We start from the raw sequence: 19806 nt of genomic DNA on the forward strand, positions 1-19806 counted from the left end.
GGTGTGTTGCTTAAAAGAAATATTTGTAAAATGCAAACTAATAAGCTAAAGTCTGTTCATGTTTGGTGTTGTTTTTGGTGAGTGGTGGTGGTGTTTTGTTTGGGTATTTTTGGTGGGTTTTTGGTTGGTTTTTTGGTGGGTTTTTTTTGGGTAGTAGTAGCATTTTTATTTTTATGATGTGCAGCCGTATGGAATTATGCTTACAAAGGACCAGATACCCATCTAGCTCAATGTTGTATGTCCAGCAATGGTCAGTACTAGTGATTGGATTGTTTTTTAATTTTTTTTTCTTCAAGAAATAAAAGAACAGGGAGGGTATATAAAGGTACTTCCACAGCCTTCACTTTGACTTAAGAGCCTGAAGATGGTGTTTTCTTTCAAAAGTCAGCTGAAGTCTTGAGAATTTACTGAAGTGTTACTGTTATCAGGCATACTTCCCCAGTTACATAACAAACCTGTTCATAACAAACTCCTTTGGTTGGCTTGATCTAAATTTTGATGCATTAGCTACAAGCTAATACAACTGGAATTGTCCAAATGAAGCAAAATATACAGCTGCTGCTGTGAAGTATTAGTAATTTCCAAAACCACTTCAGTGTATTTCAGTCAGGTGTTATTTAAGAGTATTTAGAAAAGGTAATTTTGTTCTTACAGTATTTTCACTTTAAAAATTAATGTGGAAACTATTTCTAGTGAAATTGCAGTGCAGGTCTGTCAGACTGCTGTTTTCTGATCATTTGTATGCCCTACAATTTGAGCCTTGAATTCCTCACTTGTTCTTCCATCTGAAGCAGAAAAACATTGCATGAGATTATTTGGATTTGACAGAGTGCTGATAAGATTTCTCAATCTAAGGAGAAATAGTAGAATATTTCTTAAGGATTTGTGGACAAATTTACCTGGTTCCTGTTTTGTCCTGATCTTGTGTTTTGGAAATGTTGTATTAAGGACAAATGCAATAAGTATTTGCTTACTTTAAGTTTGGCATTTGATCTTAACGTTGATTGTATTGATTTACTACAGCTGAATACAGAATATCACACAAGTTTTTATTTTCTATTTGTTTAGCAGAGTCCTGGCTTGTAGTTCTCCAACAGGAAGATTAATTCTACCTAAAGATTAAAGTGAAACAATTCAACTTCTGATGTATCTAAAAACATGATTCAGTGAATTAACTGAGGAGTAATCATTGCTTAGATCTTTCTGCTATGATTAAATGTAAAGAAAAAAAAATCCTTGCAGTTATTACTTCAGTTAAATTCCTGGACTGTTGCATTAGCTGCATCCTTAGTCTGAGAACATGGGATTTTAATCTCTAGCATTATGGGAAGCTTTAATCACATGTTTATTTACTATTTGTGATCTAGGAAATGTCATTGCTTCATATAGCTAAGCAGTACAGATGTAATCTAAGGATTAGGAAAAGGCAAATCTTCCTATCCATTTGACCTTGAAAATCTGATTGGATTTTCTATGTGATCTGGCATGATTTTCCCTAATTATCTAAAGCTTGATGTACGTGAGTGGTAGATAATTGAGTGAGCTGTACAGATATGGATAAAATTCAATTTTTTTTTTTTATTAATTGTAGATTTGAGTCCAAAGAAATTAAAAACAAAAACAAAAGAACACCAGAAAAATTAGATAAAATGTGGTCTCTGAGATAAATTTTTAGTATTTCAGTGGCCTTGACTGTTTATTCAAAATGAAAGTGAATAGACAACAGTGAATAGATATAAGGTCTTAAGTCAGTTTGATTAACTTCAGCCCATAATAGGAAAACAATCTTTTACTTTGTACTGCTGGAGCAAGGAGCTATGGCTATGGCTGTTTATTAGAATCAAAACAAATAATTTGCCTTTAAAACAAATGGGGAAAATTGTGATTCATTTTTGCCGAGAGTTGATTGTCAGCCTCTTATGAGTTTCAATATCATCAAGCAAATGGACAGCTGATTCTCAATTGAAAGTTAAAGACTAAAATGATTATTCTTAGTGGTCATTAAAGTATGTAGCAATCAATGGATTTTTTTTTTCAACATTTCCTTCATGTACTTCAAGTGGAGTGATTATTATAGCAAGAATGTTCTTTCTAGGAGTTTTGTTATTTTTTTTTTTTTTTTACTAAATCCAAATAGTATAGAATTAGAGTGTATCTAGCATTAGTGAAGTTGTTGCAATTGACTTCATCAAGTACTGGATTCAAGTAATTTACATAAGCTAGTATATTTAGCAAATACAAGTAACGGTGTGATCATCTCTCAAGGAACTTCCGCAGCTGGCTTGTAGGGAGAACGTCGCTGAGATTGTTAGAATTCTTCTCTTAGATATACAAATACATTTTAACCTTGACAATTCCATTTGGGACATCTGAATGTTTCTGAAACAAATCTGACTTTTAAATGTAATACTTCCTGGAAATTTCTAAGAAGGTCCTTAAACCACTCTTCATCCTTTAACTTGGAGTGTGGTTCTAATTTAGAATTTCTAACTATTTCTGGAAATAAAATTTTTATTAAACCAAATTTATAGATGAGCGAAAGGATTGCAGTTGTGTACAATAGTATATGACTCAAAAGGAGAAAGCAAATTTTTAGCTTTCCTAGTTCATGAAAACTTGGTGGGGCTTTAGTGTGAAAGACATTGTTATTTTGTAAGTTTAGGTAAGATTACTTCAGGAAGAAGACCTTCACTGTGACAGTAATTGTACATACTGAAAGTAATCATTGCTGCTGAAAACTTATAAAGGTCTTGTGTTGATCTACTAGGACTCTTTTGTGTGGACGGGTTCCAAAATATTGCTGAACTGTGCTAATTTAATGTTTAATTTTGAGTGGAGTTGAACCATGCTGTTCTGACTTTCCTCAACAAATTCTAGTCCTAACCCTTGAAGTCAGTTCCAAATGAAGTCAGATTTTGATGTAACTATGTTTGCTTTATAACAAAAAGGGGTGTGATGGTTGGACTCGATGATCTTGGAGGTCTTTTCCACCATTAATGCATTTATGATTCTGTTTTTATTAGTTTTAATATTTGGTGTTTCTCTGTGCAAAATACTGCTAAAAATCAGCATACATTGATCAGTTTTGAGCTCTGAGTATTTATACTGTCAATACTGTATACCAACACCAGCACTAAAAATCAGTATTATATTTGTTTTTCATTTGTCAAATATACAACCTCAAAGCTTGTTTTCCAGAAGTCAAAGAGCTTTATCATAACTGTCCTTCTATTGAGAAGCAGTGTTGCTATGAAAAGTAGATTGTATTTAAGAGCTGTGATAGTACTGCACTCATATCTGAATGTGACATTCAGAAACTTTGGCTTCTATAAGATACCATCATCTGCTTTCTGAGTGGGAGCCTCATGCCCTATAAAATTTCAGTCTTAAGAATTTCAGTGTAACTTTGCATCTGTTGAATTGCTTGTAATTCTCTAGTCCATAAAGTAATATCTGCAAAAAGCATGTGAATTCCATTTTTACCTGGATTCAGCTCTTAAGTTGTTCCTCAGTAGCTGTCAGCCTGTGTGCTGAGTTCTTTCTGAGTGTGCTGGTGGGTAAGGTTGTTTTGATGGGGCTCTTCCAGAGTGCTTACATTACTAAAATCTATGTGATTTAAAAAACAAAAAAAATTCTTAGAGACTTACCAAGATGATGAGAAAGTAAAGCTGAGGAAGCTTTTCATTCAAGAGATCTTCAGGTAATCTGAGGCTAGTTTGGCTTTCTTTGGTCACTGAAGACTAACTTGAAAAAAATGCAGTTGTATTTGTTGCCAGTTTACTGCTAGTGAGGTGAAAACTTACATGGAAGTTCAGAGTGTCCATTATTGGGAAAGATGTTAACATCTTCATTTCTGTGGTAAATGGGAACAGACGGGGACTCATTAAAGCTGCTAATGATGCATGGATTTTTTCAGGAGTAAGAAATGTGTTGCTTTACTACTTATTCTGTTTGGCATTTAAAATAGTTTGTGTTGGGTTTGGCTAAGCTGTTATGCACATGAATATTAAAAAAGTCCAAAAAGGTGAAACATGGTTTTCTTCTTTGACCTGTATAACTAAATATATCTATTAGTTATACAAATACACCATACAATATTAGTTTTAAAGTTTTTAATTTATACTGACTTTGAAGAGTCTCAGAGTTTAGATTGTATTAAACTGAATAAACAATGAACTTTATTTTTTTTCCTTTAACAGAAATTGAAAAATTCCAAAAAGGGGAAGGAAAAGAAGAAGAAAAGTATATTGATGTAGTCATCAATAAAAATATGAAGCTGGGGCAAAAAGTTTTGATTCCAGTAAAACAGTTCCCTAAGGTAAGTCCGATTTTCATACTTGATAAACCTTACTGACGTACAAAAATTCCACTAATAACTAGAATTTTCTAGCAGCTACATTTAAAACTATTCGCAGTCTCTACTGTTGCTGTTCTGCAGTCTGGTCTGTAGAAATTCTAAGATAGGAATGATTCATACTGGAAAAAATGTTCAGGGAAGTGCTTGCCACAAAATATGCTGAGAAGAAATGATGAGTCATATTTTCAGGATAGTGGGATCCTCTTTGTAGCATCAAAAGGAATGAAATATACTGAAGAGCACCTCTCCTGTGAGGACTGGCTGAGAGTTGGGGTTGCTTAATGTAGAGAAGAGAGAGCTCTGAGGAGACCTCATAGTGCGTTCTAGGACTTAAAGGTGGCCTACAGAAGTGGTGGGTAGTGACAGTCCATCAGGGATGTGACGGGATGAGAGGTAATGGTTTTAAACAGAAAGAGGCTAGATTGAGCTGTTAGGAAGAAATTCTGTGTGGGTGGTGAGACACTGAAACAGGTTGCACAGAGGCTGTGGATACCCCATGCCTGGAAATGGTCAAGGCCATATTGGATGGGATTTGGAGCAACCTGGTCTAGTGGAAGGTGTCCCTGCCCATGGCAGATACCCTTTAAAGTCCCTTCCAACCCAAACCATTCTGTCATTCTAAACCACAAGCAGTCAGTGCTGTTTAGTATCATTTGTTTACCTGAATTAGGCTTTTGGTTTTATTTCTGGGATGAAATAAACTGAAATACGTTGTATGAAGTGACATAGCTTCAGCATGACAAACTGAGAGCCTTGTTCTGATATATACTGTAGTCTGCACTGAGTGACGTGAGTTTTGAATGCATGTACACAGTCTGTTTGCATCCTAATGGTTGCTTTAAAGGCTAATCCTCTTGTTAGATGTGTTCAGAGGAGGGCTCAAATTAGGGATGCTTTTTTGAAGTCTTTTGGAGTATATACAGAATTACTACAGTCGTCTTGGTTTCACAGAGCTGTATTCAGAGCACCTGCATTGTATGTTTAGATTCTGTAAAATTTAAGCAGGAAATATTGTGTGGTGCTTATAAAACCTGCAGGGATACTTTATGTAAATTCTTTATACCTCTATGTTCTCCTCTGGGCATGTGTGCGTTTTTCTAAACCATTTTGCCTACAAGTGGTGTTAGTATTAATACAAATGTGTCATTTGTAGAAGGTGCCAAGTTCCTCAGAAAATGGTTAAAAGATTTGGTTCCAATTTATGAGCATTATCTCCTCCCTGCTGATCAGGATTGGTGAAAAATGTTTCAGAAGAGTGAAACTTAAGACTAAAATATAGCTGAAATCTTCAAATGTCTTCTGCATGCAAATGTTGCATTTAGAGCAGATCTCATAGCAAGCTGGCATCTTTCTGCCTGCCTGTGCCTGCAGTCCACACTAATACTGTTAGCTATTGTGCTGAACAAAAGGATATATCTGGTCGTGGGGAGATCTAGTCTTTTTGGTGTTTGTGCACTGAGAATCTGATTTTTGAAGATGACCCAGTCACTACAGTAACTTATCTCTCAAATTAGCATTAGAGTACCAGTTTGGGTTGCACCTGGCAAACTTGGGTATCCAGGAAGTGGTCAGAAAAAAATTTTAAACTTCATGAATAAAGTAGTGCCTCCCCAAATAAATGAGGTATATGAACAGCCCACCACTATACTATCCCCATTCAGACAGTTTACTAGACCTGACATGAGGTTTACTAAGTTTCCTTTAAGTATTTAATAGACCTTTCCCTGCTTAAAAATTGTAACTCTGACTCCTTGAATAAATCATAATATTCTCAACACAGGTCAGGAAGTCCTAGCTCTGATCTGATCAGCCTAGCATTGTACTGCCTACTCATATTACCTGTCCTGTCAGATATATTCTCATGGGCTCATAGCTAAGTCCTGTGCAAATTCAGCCTCATTACCTTTGACAGCCCTGGAAGGTGACAGGTCAACTGCAGCAGAAAGCTATTCAACTGAAGGTCAGAGCAGCTGGATTTCTGTTGTAAATAATCTGGTAGACCTCAGATTCAAAAGTAGGTTTTCTCTTTTTTTTAACAACTTTCCTCTGTGCGAAAAAAAAAAAAAACAAAAACTGAGGAGTTTCTGATCTTGGTGTGCTTGGTGTGCAAACAGTTGAGTCTGTGGTGATGTGCTTAACTTGCCTCCTGCTCAACAGCTCTTGTTTGCTTCTGCAGTGCTATAGATTTATATCTTTTGTCTGAGACCTTTTGCTTTGCTGAAACCTTGTCAGTATTAATGGTCCTAATCTCATGCTAGAGCTAGTTGGCCATGTTTGGACCTCTCTGGAAAGTGATAGAATAATGAAGGCACTTGAGTCTTGTCTGCTTTATGACAATTTAGGATAGTCCCAGGAGTTATGTTCTGTTTCTGCTTGAGGCTGGTTATGTGTTTGAATTAATTGTTTTGTTTCTTAGAAACTCCTGTATGCATTAAAATAAACCCTGAATTAATGTTGTGATATGGTGTCAGATAATCTTTACTTGGTGAAACTCAGTTTTGTGGAAACTCTTTTTCATAGATTGCAGTGTAGTAAATGAACTAACCAAAAGTGTCTTTTAAAGTTTTATTAAGAATAAGGACAAGCAAAGAAAACAGCACGCTTGGATGAGAAAAAGGGACAAAAATACAGCCAAGCAATAGTTTTTCTCTCCTTCTTATATAGCTGTCTCATTTACATCAACAGACTTACGTTAAATAGAAGGCAGGACATGATAATGAGCCCCCAGAATGTTCTGAAGTGCTCGGGAGAGAAAAAAAAGGATCAGAGAGTAAAAGCATCTTTCTCACAGAACGCCGCAGAACTCCCACATACTTATCTGACACACACATTCCAAGGCAGGGCCAGGCAAGGCCACCTTTATTTGTCTAATAAGAGGTCAAATCGAGCCCCTTGAAAACGATCTTCCAAACGAAATTCACTGACACAAATCACATATTCCTCCGTGAATATTGTAAAAATATTCACAACAGCAGTCAAGTCTCTTCAAAATCCAATTGTCAGTTTAGGCGATGGGATTCAGGGTAATGTAATACACCTCATTATTTGATCAGCTGAATGCCTCAAATTACTCTAGGTGAAGTGTGAAAATGTACTTCTGTGCATTTCATGTTTGAAAACAATCTTCAAGCTTTCACAGACTTGAGGCAGAAAAAGTGAGCTGTCCGCAGAAGGTCACAACGTGGGTGTTTTGGTGAAGGGACTCTGGATCTATCCTAACATTGCTATGAAATGCCAGTGTGTGTGAAATGTGTTTCATAGCTTAGATGCATTTAATGAATATTCATCATGAGGAAATTTAGTCTTAAATCCGATTTGGCTTTGACCATTTAGTGAACTTAAGTGTTCAGAATTCAGAGAGGAAATTACTTCCATGGATGATAAACAGAATGGTAATTTTCCGTGAGGTAAATCAAAACTATGGGAACCATTTTTGTTTTACAACAGGCTACCATTTTAAAAGTTGCTTATAGGTCTACACTTAAATACAGGGTAAATCTCAGGAGTCAGTAAGGAGTTGTCTGTAGTTACTGAGTTTTGGAACTGGTATCCACTTAAGCCTTTTAGCTTAACATTTAAAATGAAAATTTTTATTTAAAATGTAATTGTCATATACCATATATCTGCAGTTGTTACAAAGTCACGGAGAGATGAATATTTTAATCCCATAACTAGGTAAAAACCATTTTTTTCTTACAGGTTAGCTGTAAGGATTTCTCAGAGTAGAAATGTGAAAAAGTTGTATAAGGTTGTATAACCTTAAGTGACATGGAAGAATGAGCACTAAATGTAGTACTAGGGTTAGCTTTTGAGAAACTTTATAGTAATTGGCCAACTTTTCTGTTGTAAATGTTTAAAGACCTATGACTGTGTTGTGTGAAGGAGAGAGTTTGTGCTACCTTTCTATAGAAATCTTATATTCTTGAAATGAGTATGAAAAATCTTGAAGTTTTCCTGGTTTCAGGTCACTGTAAGGGAATGTAGTCTTCATGTAACTGATTTTTCTAATGACTCTATCACAGAGGAACCATTTCAGAAAACTAATATTCCAAGAAAGCTTCCTATGATTTTAATGACAATGGCTTGCTTAGAGCTTTACAGGAAAGCATTTGGTCAAGCATTTATATTTTCACTAAATATTTTAAGCTGGATGAAGCATTTTCAGCAATCTTGTCTTGGTGGGGATAAACAAGGATTACTTTTTCTATTATATCCCCCTTTCTGTAATAAATACATTTTTAAATGCTGTAGCATTTGCATGCATTCCTTTTTTTTCTGAAGTTCATATAGCAGATCAGATGCTTATGAAAAGTGTCTCACTTGTTTGTATACTCTTTGTGTTTTACATACCTTCATAATACCCTGATTCTATCCTAAGGTAACAGAAGCTGTTTTAACGCAGAGATTTGATGTAGGCAATTAATTCAGTGTAGAGTAACATTCATGACTGAATCTTCAGCTCTCCTGTGGAGCTGTAAATATTGCTGTAGCTTCCAGACCAGCTTGTGCTGGAAAGCAGTTAAACTTCTTTAATACAATTTTAAGATGAAGCTAGTGAACTTCATGAAGACAATTTTGAATATGTACAGCAGTTTGGATATGATTGTGCTATACTAGGAAGAAGAGTGAGAGAAGGCGGCAGTCTGATACGTTTAGTTCTGGGCCAGAGCTGGTCAGAGTGACTATCTGACTGGTATGGAGCTGCTCAGATGTCTTTTTGTAACTATCCGGTGCCTCTAATTCAGAGATAGTTTGTAAGCTTTAGTGCAATGATAGATCTGAATTTGTTTTGTCCTTGTGCTGTCTTCTGTAAGAGCTAAATTGGGTCTGCCAGGCTTACTTCTGTTAAATCAGCAGATAGGCTGGTTTTGTCAATTTTGTAATGAAAACTTGCTAACTGTGTAGTGGTTTTGATACCTTTTGTTGAGTCGCCCTACTTCTTGATTGCCAGAGATAAAGAAATATATAGATAGTGTTAGTAACATAGTGGCTGATACCTTTTTGACTGCTTCTATGAAATACTTCAAAATAAACCTTATATCAGATGTTTCTGATTTGAAGTAAAAGGAAGGTAAACCAGTGGTTTGAACAGGTACTGGATTTTGTTTGAAGTAAATAATTGTTTCCTACTGAAAGGATTCATTCAATATCATAAATAGGTTGTATTTATGGAATGATCAACTGAAAACTTCCAAAGCCTTTTAGATTTTTATATGGGAGGAAAAAGGCTTTGAGACTGCATTGTAAGCCATTTTAAAGTAATACTTAATATCTAGAGGTACTGTGCTTTCAAATCAGCAGAACTGCAGACTTGCAGCACAGGTTTCTCATGCTTCAGACTTGTCAAATCTAATATTTGGAGCCTCAATGCACAGGAAGGAATAGTTCAGTGGATCTCAAGATACAACTAATGCATTTTTGTGTTTATGAAATGTGTTGTCTCAAACATGTCATCTGTGCAGCTACTTGTATAGTTACCATAATACCTAGCTTCCACACTTGTTTTTTTGAAGGTGACAGGTTTTGGTGGTATTAAAGTTTTGTAGGTCAAGTTTTAGATCTACACAATATACTAAACTATTTGACTTTAAAATAAACAATACAGCTGCTTTGTAACACTCAAATCCTTCCTGAGTACCAAAGCTTTGTAGTTACTTTGCATACAAAATGGATTTTGCTTCTGTTGCAGGCATGCACTTCCATTTGTTATGATTTGTGGTTTGTATTTTAATTGTCAGGTAGTTGTTTGTTCCAGTTAGGAAGTGATACTCAGAGCTGTGCATCGCATAGCTAAATGCATGCCTGCCTAGTGCTAAACTGTAGACAAAAAAATGAGTAAAACTTCACCTGAAAATTTCAACTAAGAGTGCTGCTGGAAATTTAGACTGTACCAGACTGCAGGCACTCAACATTCTGAAATAATGTCAGCATACCTTACTGTAAATGGAAAATATCTCATTTTAAATGAGTATGCAGTATTTATTTTTGTTCCTAATATCTTACAAGGCTATTTTAAAGCAAACATAAGTAATCCTAAGTAATGTTTGAAAAATTTATGTAGTATTCCACTAAGTGAAAGCTTTCATTTGAGCTGAACTATGAACTCCCTGTTCATAAGTAATGATCCTTTACTTAAGGAAACTGTTGACAAGGAGTTATTAACTTCTGGAAGTTCAAACATAGAATCATAGAATCAGCCAGGTTGGAAGAGACCTCCAAGATCATCCAGTCCAGTCTATCACCCACCCTATCCAACTAGACCATGGCACCAAGTGCCTCATCCATTCTTCTCTTGAACATCTCCAGGGATGCTGGCTTCACCACCTCCCTGGGCAGCCCATTCCAATGGGCAATCACTCTCTCTGTGAAGAACTTCTTCCTAATATCCAGCCTATAACTCCCCTGGCACAACTTCAGACTGTGTCCCCTCGTTCTGTTATAAGCTGTTTCAGTGTTTGTGTTCCTTGCAGTTATATCTCTAAAAATAATAAAAGTCCAAGTTGGAAGGGACCTCTGCAGAACATCTGGTACAACCTTCTGTTGAAATCATGACAGTAGGTTGCATAGTGGCCCTGAGTCTTGAATATTCAGTGCAAGGAAGTTTTCCATAATTTTGCTGGGCAACCTATTTCTGATGAATCTGTCTTAGGGTTTACAATAGGGAAAAATATATAAAGAAATTGCCTGAGTATTTCTTCAGATTTGGCCTGATAATTTCAGAGAAGTCTAGCTCATGCAAGGCCTTAAATTTAATACCTTCTGTGGACTGTAGTCATCCATAAGCAATTTGTTGACTTAAACCTTGTTTCTAATGCAGGTCTGCATTGGGAATTGAATTTGAAAGTATTAAGGGGAGTAGAATTAAATTTTTGCATTTAGTGGGCTTTTTTATCCTAACACATGTGATAGTGGATATCTGCTCCACTGTGATCCTTCATGAGCTGCCAGGGGACAGCCTACCTCAGTTATGGTTTTCTTCATGGGTTAATATTCCTGGGAATCTGCTGGATCACTTCCTTCCTCATCTTCACTGACCTTAGTATCTACACAGCAGTTTTTCTTGATTTGTCACTTGTCTCAGCATTGCAGTGTGTTTGTAATTTCTTAGATGTGTTATCACGGGTGATGTGTTGCTAATGTGCCAAGCTTTGGGTAGTGATGGGTCTGCCTTGGAACTGGCTCTATCCAACACAGGGCTGGCTTCTGGGTTCTCTGCAGAATGGTCACCTCTGCATCCTCCTGCTATCAAATTCTTAACCACGTAAACACAATATAGAAGTAAATTATTTTCAGGAAGTGTTTACAGCTTTTTGGTTTTTTTTTTTTTTTTTTGGTGGCTCCACTTTCTTCTCCCTAGTTATCTTAATGGTGTAATGCCATGGTAATGAATTGCAACTGGCTTTGTTAAACTGATAATGAGAGTTGAGTGGTAGTTGTGTAGATCTTCACATGTTGATTCTGATTGGGGACTCAATTTATATGCTTATGTTCTCTGGATTAAATTCATTGCTTGTTTCTGTGTTTTAGTGTAGCTATATTGTCTGGGTTACTTCATTAATCTTCAGGGGAGGATATGGCAATTAGAATATTTTTCTTCAGAGCTTTTGTTGGTATTGTGTCTGAGAATGCTGCCAGCTTTGTTTTTATGGTTATGTACCTGGTAACAATTGTTGGAAAAACTGAACTGCAGTTTGAGCACATCTGTTCTTAGAGTCGAATGGATTAAACACAAAGTTTTCTTTATACTATTTGATTCGAGTTCAGGTACTTCTGTTGACACCTGGTGGAACTAATGACATGCTGTTAACTGTCCTACACAGTTGTACTTGGAGATTGTGTAGTTTATGATCTGATACTTGTTTACATCTAGAACAAAAAAAAAATTCATCAAAATGCTCCATTTTACATGTTAATTTATGCTTAAAGATCCAGTAAGGCTGTTTGTTTGTTTGTTTGTTTGTTTTGCTCTTGCAGTTCAACTTTGTGGGAAAACTTTTGGGTCCACGTGGCAATTCCCTAAAGCGTTTACAGGAAGAAACCCTAACAAAAATGTCCATTTTGGGAAAAGGTTCCATGAGGGACAAGACAAAGGTAAGTCCATAGTATGTTAGTGGAGTATTTGAATTTTGTAAAGTTACTGCAGGTGAAGAAATTGTGGGGGAAAAAAATGGAGCAAATAAAAGGCATAGTATTAGTTAGATTCAGATGGAATCTCTTTTCTCTAAGGATTCTGTTCTTAGTGCATATTTTGAGGCTACTGTGAGCTGCATGTAGTGCCCTCATCCTTTCCTCATAAACTATGGTTGCTGGGGATGTAAATGTGGCATTACCAGTGGTGTGTTCTAGACTGGTCTTGAGCAGTCTGTAGTCACTGATGCCCAACTGACCATGGCAGTGTTTTCCCTTTTGAAGGAACCTAAATTTTGGATAAATCTGAACACTTTCACGTAACACTTAATAACATGTCTAGGCAAAAATGGAGATAAAGAATACCAGCTAAAAAAACCCCTCACATCTCTGAGGATGACATAGGCAGCTGAAGCAGTTGACAAATTGAAGCTGTTTTCATGGGAAGTATTTTGTTATAGTGGATGTGTCCATTACAAGAGCCAAAGAAGATGTCAGAAAAGAAACCTTTAGCTTGATAGGTGTTTGTACTCATCAGTTTCACTCTCTGCTGAAATTAATCTTTGCTTAAATATGTAGCAGATAAATGTATATGAAGAGCTGTCACCTGTCTGGTGAGCTGCATTTTTAAATTGGAGCCTTCCTAATGATACAAATTAAAACACTGAACATATTTCTTGCCTGTAGTATACCATGTTTTATAGGCCTCCAGTGAAATCTTTCAGTGGTTCTGTAAGCTGAAACTTAAAAATATTGTGAGCTATAAAAGCAGATAATGACATGCATATGGAAGAATAACTTAGATGGCTGGCTCCTGAAATTCCTAAACTGCTTTTTTCCTAGCACATTTCTCCATCAGCAAAATAAAAATGTTAGGTGATTTATAGTGTTTATCAAGAACTCGATCAGAGCCCACAAATTACTTCATTCTGTGCAACTAAAGAGCTAATTTCCTCTTAAGAAAGAATAAAAACTAAATTTGTTCTAAGCCAGGATGACAAAGTAAATCTCCAAATTCTGCTTTAAATAATGCTTGTCAAATTTTCACAGTTCTTGCAGAATGTGTCAAACTGACATGCTTCTATTGCTGCATTTACATGTTTTTGTATCAAAATAGGATGTGTCATGGAGTAAGAAGGCCCCTGAGTTTTTCCAGTGACTCTGCAGTATAAAAAAACTTTGTTTTATTAAAAGCTGAAGCTCCTGCTGAAAAGCTTAGATCCTAACATGAGTCTTAGAATCCCTGGAAAGAGTCTTAAAGGTTTCTATATAAAAACCATTTGAATTTTTGTTGTTTCCTTCAATGAAGTAATTGTTCAACTTTTTATTTGACTTTTCCTTGGGATGCTGTCCAAAGCTGTTTAAGTAATTTTAAGTGGCTAATAAGGTTGTTAGCTTGAGTTGTTGTTTGCAGAAAATTTCAATACAATATCTAAGCTCAATAATTCTCCAATTAATGTTTTTTTTTCCCAAGCTGTACTGTTATTTAATCATTGACTTCCTACTAGCAAGACAGCTTCTGCTAGACTACTGAGGCATTCATGTGTTTATAGGAGTGTGGAAAAGTAAAAGGAACCATTTCAGTATTTATTTCATGACAAGATTACGTCAAATTATTTCCTCAGATTTACAATATAAAAACCTTCCACTCCAATGGGTTATTCACATGTTACCAATGGTTTGAGACTGGTACAAACCTTTCAACAACTTGAGCATTCTGAATGGTTTACAAAATCTGACAGAAGCCAAATTTAAGATAACATTAAAATTAGATATCAGGTAGTATCTAAAGAAACTTCAAACCTAAATCAAAGTTCTATTAGCATATTGTGAGAAATACTGCTAGTCAACCTAGGATTTAAAGCAGTAGATTTCTAGGACTAATACCTGTTTCTTGATACCTTGACAAGTAGGATGAAGAACATATAGCTCTATAGATAAAAAAGAATACAGGACAAAGTATACTAACTTTAGTGGACATGGCCTCATGTGTTATGGTGCGATACATCATAAGCTGTGCTAGTTCTCTGCTTTGCTGTGGACCATGAAGGGAATGAAATACAAGAGCACAAGGTACAAAGCAAATTGAGAACCTTATGAGAGAGCTTGCCCTGAGTGCAGTATTGCAAGGCTGTGTCTGTATTGGAAATATGAAGTTAAATCAGATTGTCCAAACCGTGTGCCATTTGATGTGATAAATTTTGTGCAATAAGATAGATATTTGAAGAACTTTTTTTTTTTTTTTTTTTTTTAAAGGAAGTTGTGACCTTTCTGCCTTTTAGCTCCCTTGTTCCACATTTGGTTTGACTTCATTGTAGTAGAGGTGAAAAAAAAATATTCTGTTTTGGCCAGCCAAGCAGCATCCAGATGCACTGGGCAAGCCTAGCCAATATATGTACTGTCAAATAATGGAGGGCAGAGAGTTTCCTGGGTGCTAGAAATACTGTCAGGGATTCTGGAATGGGAACAAGCTGTGGCTTTTGTTGATCATCACAGGAAACAAAAAGCCCCTGAAATAATATGTGTCCAAGGTTGGGAGATGTAGGCCAGTGAGTGTCATTTGTGTGCCTTTAAGAGTTATGGAGAGGAGCGTGTTGCCAAATTGGATTACAGAATTGAAAATGAGAAAGTTTTAATCACAGGGAACTTCGCAAGTGAAGCAAGAAGAAAAAGATAAAGTTATTTTAAAAACTTGCCAGTGGGAATGATTTTAGAACAATCTGCACTGAAATTCCTTATGCTTTGTTAAAATTACTGATTGAAATCCTTTTTTTACCAGGCACAGGAAATTGTGATTTTTCTATTGCTTATTGCATTTACTGGGCAAGTTGCTTGATAACTATAGAAGTGAATTTTCTTGATTCTCCATTCTTTGTGCATCAAACTGCACAGTGACTTTTTCCCTTAAAAAAGGGGCAAAGAATGCTTGATAGCATGTATATAAAAAAAAAAAAAAACCAACAAAACAAAACAACAAAAAAACACCTCACAAGTTATATGGAAAGCCCCACTGATGAAAAAATATCAGCTTCCAGAGCTAGGTATTTCTTCATGTATCTTGAATAACTATGCTTAAAGAGAGAGAGGAATTAGAGTCTATCACTCATTTAGTGGCCAGCCCAGCCCTAATCCTTGATGAAGTGAGAAACAATTCCTGTTAAAATTGTGTAAGAACTGTAATGTTTATATTAGTTTACTTCCAGTGTCTAAGGTCTGTTACTTGTATCAACAAGATAGTGGTTTTACTGATAAAGTCTAATCCTGCTGACTCTGGCCTCTTGGTGTTCTTCTGGACTTTCTAACAGCTAACTGGATTCTGCTGATTTTTTTTTAAGCATTCCAGTCAGACCTGAGGTATGATGATGAGAATTGCACTTACGAGAAGCAGAAATAGATTGTAATTATAAACCTGAACCCATAATTAAGGAGCGTGTACATAGGAATATTTGTACATGGGAATATTTCAACTATCATTGAAACTATAGGTTTAGTAATCTAAAGGATGAAGTACTTAACTGGTGTTTGCTAAATAGAATAAACAGTAGGGGAGAATTCTTAGGGCTTTGTTTTCCAAATATCAGAACTGCTAAGAATTTGATATAACATCTGGTAATACAATGAGATTTTTTTTAATGGTTGTTTAGTCTCTTGGAATGTACCTGTCAAAAAAACATTGTGGGGGAACCTACCCGAAACTAACAAATAATGCCCTTTAGGTCTGTGAATTAATTGAGTTAATTAAGAAATAAGTGAGTTCTGCTCCACTGCATTGAAATCATAGATTCTCAATCATATTGAAGTGGGCTGGGTGAAGTAGAATAAAAGAAATAAACTCTCTTCTGAAATAGCTAGTGAACTTTTTTCTTTAATGTCCTCCTTCCATGTGCTCGTAGTTTCATGTCTGAGCAGCAACAGTTCTGTGAAGGATGCACTCATGTGGTCAAAATCTCAGAACAGAAAATGGGAAGTGTCTGAGCAGTACAATAATATTACAATTGAAATAACACTGATAAAAGAATCTTGCTTTTGTGGAATATTAAATAAAGCCCGTTTCTAAACACTTTTGAGAAGAGGCTGCAGCTTTTACTTTTCTCAGCATCTTCTGCATGAAACTGCTGCACCTGGGAAAACTGGGAACATTATCCCTTGTGCTACAGTTTCTGTATGTGAGCAGAAGCTGATGAGTCCTATTTTGTCTTAAGTCACTCACTGATACTATTCTGATATTATAGCATCATGATGGATTTGAAGTGTATCAGAACAGTATGCAATTTCATACTCTAGCATTTTATAACTTCAATGTTTTCTTTATCTTCTAGGAGGAAGAGTTGAGAAAAAGTGGAGAGGCAAAGTACTTTCACCTAAATGATGACCTGCATGTTTTAATTGAAGTATTTGCTCCACCGGCAGAAGCATATGCCAGAATGGGACATGCATTGGAAGAAATCAAGAAGTTCCTCATCCCTGTTAGTATTTTAACTTTTTCATAAGAATTCTGGTGCTCTAGTGAGAAAATGTCTCTAAAACTAACTTACTCTATGGTATTGGTCATGTTGCATAATTTCCTTCACCTGCAAAAGAATCGTTGTTGCTTACAAATACTTTTCCTTTTGATATAGGTGATTATTTAGTGAATGCATAACTGTCCACATACACTTTCATCTCATAATATGACCTATAGTAAAAGAACATCTTATTCTTGCTTAACTGGTCATGTCCAAAGTATTTAAAAATTGTAAAAAGCCTGTAAATAATGGAAAAAACAACTTTCTTTGCTTAAAGTGTTCTAGGTACAACTCAAGCATAAGCATAGGGTTCTGTTTCACTAAGAATAGAGAAATTTTTATGTTGTACTAGTCCCACCCATAATCCTGGATTAGTGTTCTGTGCTGATAATCAATATCATTTTATCTTGTATCCTTCTTTTATTTTCAGAGCTAGTGCTACCTGGATGATAATTCTGTTCTGGTATATACTTCAGCTTGCAATGTATGAATATATAAAATGAGTTGTGATATCTGGTATAGGTTTGTACTTGAGTTCTGAGATATACATATAGACAATGGTGTTGCAGGGTTTCCAGTGTCTTTACACAAAATTCTTTCATTTGCTTCTCATATGGATCAACCTTGATTGCTTTGCTATATTAAACTGCTTGTAACAGTCCAAGTCCTCTGAAGAAGCTGGGGCATTTGAAGTGATGTTGCTGTTTGAAGTTCCTAACTCTTCAGTGAAATCTCGTTCTATTTTTATTGGTTACAGGATAAATATAGAAAGCAAAGAATCATTAGGGTACATTGACTTCTGGGATTTTTTGCTGCTGAAAATGTTAACTAAACGTTAGTCTTGATTCATGTCAGAAAATGGAAACATGGGGGACCTAGCTAAGGAAGCTCTAAGGTGTGTATCTGAGTGACAGTAGCACATAAATGTTTGGCAGCGGAGTTAATGTAGCTGTGTTCAGGCCCACGTGGGATGCCTGTTGTATGACCATTACAGCCTGATGAGGTTGGAATTGCCAGCTGTATTACAGGATGAAGCACTTGCTGCTAGTGGCCTGACAGCAGTACTGTATTCATTTTGGGGATTTCAGCTAAATCTATTCAGTCCGTGAAACCATCCCCAAGTGGATTGTGGAGTCAATTGTGCTCCTTGAGTGTTTCTTCTGGCATGTTTTGGCTAAATTCAAGTTAGTTCATATGCTTCGATACTACTCCATGAATTGAACCAAATTATAAGTGATGGTCATCAGGAGGTTTGTTTAGGAATATACATCCTGATGTGAAATGACACAGTAATGTAGATGCAACTTAAGACAGTTAAAAAAACCCCAAAGAAATGTTTTGAGCATCATTTTAAGTTATATAAAAAAGAAAGCACCACAGTATAACATTGTCTGCAGGTTTCAAAAATGTTTATCTTGATGTATATAATAAGAGGTAAATAAACATACTCCTGTTCAAACATACTAATTGATTAGCTAGAGGATACTCAAAAGAATATTTGTAGGAATGCTGAGTTGTCATAGTACCAAAGATTACTATATGTGTATGATTTATGGTTTCTTTCAGTGAAGAAGTAAGGGAGAATTAATTTTTTGCTATTTGAGTAAGCAAACAGCTGTTTCCTTTTTGGTTGGAAATATGCTCAATTTGATAAGGGCTTTTTGTGTGCATCGAAGATAAAGATACATCTAAACCCCTTGCCCCCTTCAGAGGTTGCATTTTTCTTCATTGAGCTAATCCTATCAAAATGTAGCCATTGCTCTACTGCTAAGCCACTAGAATTAGACTGATAATGAGCAGTTCCATTTGTTGGTTGTACACTTCCATCTCAATTTTTGATCATTACATCGGTATGTAGCATTGGTTCAATCTCCTCTGAACTATGGAATCAAGCCAACTCTGTCTTAATTTCCCTTTGGCTTTTCAAATGTAATCTTATCAGATTGGTTCTAAAGGTTCTAAATGTCTTAATCTCTTCTGTGCCCTCCTTCCCATGTAGCAGCCACTCCAGTAAGTAATAAGGAGCAGCTTTGTCCTCTAGAAACTACCATTTGGTGAACTGTTGCGAAATGTGGCTTGATTGTTTTTCCTCCTTATTACATTTTGTACTATAAGGTCTGTTTTGGCCTTCTTAGCAATTATCAGTTTTATTTCAAGAAGTCCTGTTATCAGTATGTATGAATGTGATCTTAATTTCTGTTCTTACTAGGCTTTTTTTTTCCTTTCAAGAAATGTAGACACTGAACTTTATAGAGATATAGGTTGCAGATCAAGCCCTAATATGCAATCACAGCTGGTGCTAGAATATACCAGAATCACAGAAATATTCAGGTTGGAAAAGACCCTCAGGATCACCAAGTCCAACCGATAATCCTACTCTACAAAGTTCACCCCTAAACCATATTCCCAAGCACCACGTCTAAACGACATTTAGACACATCCAGGGTTGGTGACTCAACCACCTCCCTGGGCAGCACGTTCCAATGCCTGATCACTCTTTCTGTGAAAATTTTTTTCCTAATGTCCAGTCTAATATAGGATGCAGAATAGCCTTGTAGTAGTTACTTACAGCAAAAATACCTTAGCTTCTCTTCTCAGGTCTTTTTAGATTCATGAACAAGCACCATTGCATTGAAGTTCAGCCTCAGCAGCTGCAGTGGTGTATGTGAGATCTTTGAGTTCATAGATGTTTCAATCTCTTTTCAATCTGGAGTTGTTTCAGTGACTTGTTTGCTGCAAGGCTGCCTGATAGTCTTTTGGTACCTGCCTAGTACATAAATATAACAAAAGTTGGATTTCCAATAAGAGATGCAGATC

At 36.1% G+C, this 19806-nt stretch overlaps 1 protein-coding gene across 1 annotated transcript in view; it reads left to right on the forward strand.

Annotated features, from left to right (window-relative positions):
- The window catches only part of KHDRBS3 (KH RNA binding domain containing, signal transduction associated 3), an 80376-nt gene that overhangs the window by 20253 nt on the left and 40317 nt on the right, over positions 1–19806 (forward strand). The window contains exons 2-4 of the mRNA XM_054385505.1: positions 4200–4318; positions 12332–12448; positions 16804–16950. Coding sequence (XP_054241480.1) covers positions 4200–4318; positions 12332–12448; positions 16804–16950 — 383 coding nt within the window. The remainder of the gene's footprint in view (positions 1–4199; positions 4319–12331; positions 12449–16803; positions 16951–19806) is intronic.

This window comes from Indicator indicator, chromosome 12, assembly GCF_027791375.1.
Source record: "Indicator indicator isolate 239-I01 chromosome 12, UM_Iind_1.1, whole genome shotgun sequence".
Taxonomy (NCBI): domain Eukaryota; kingdom Metazoa; phylum Chordata; class Aves; order Piciformes; family Indicatoridae; genus Indicator; species Indicator indicator.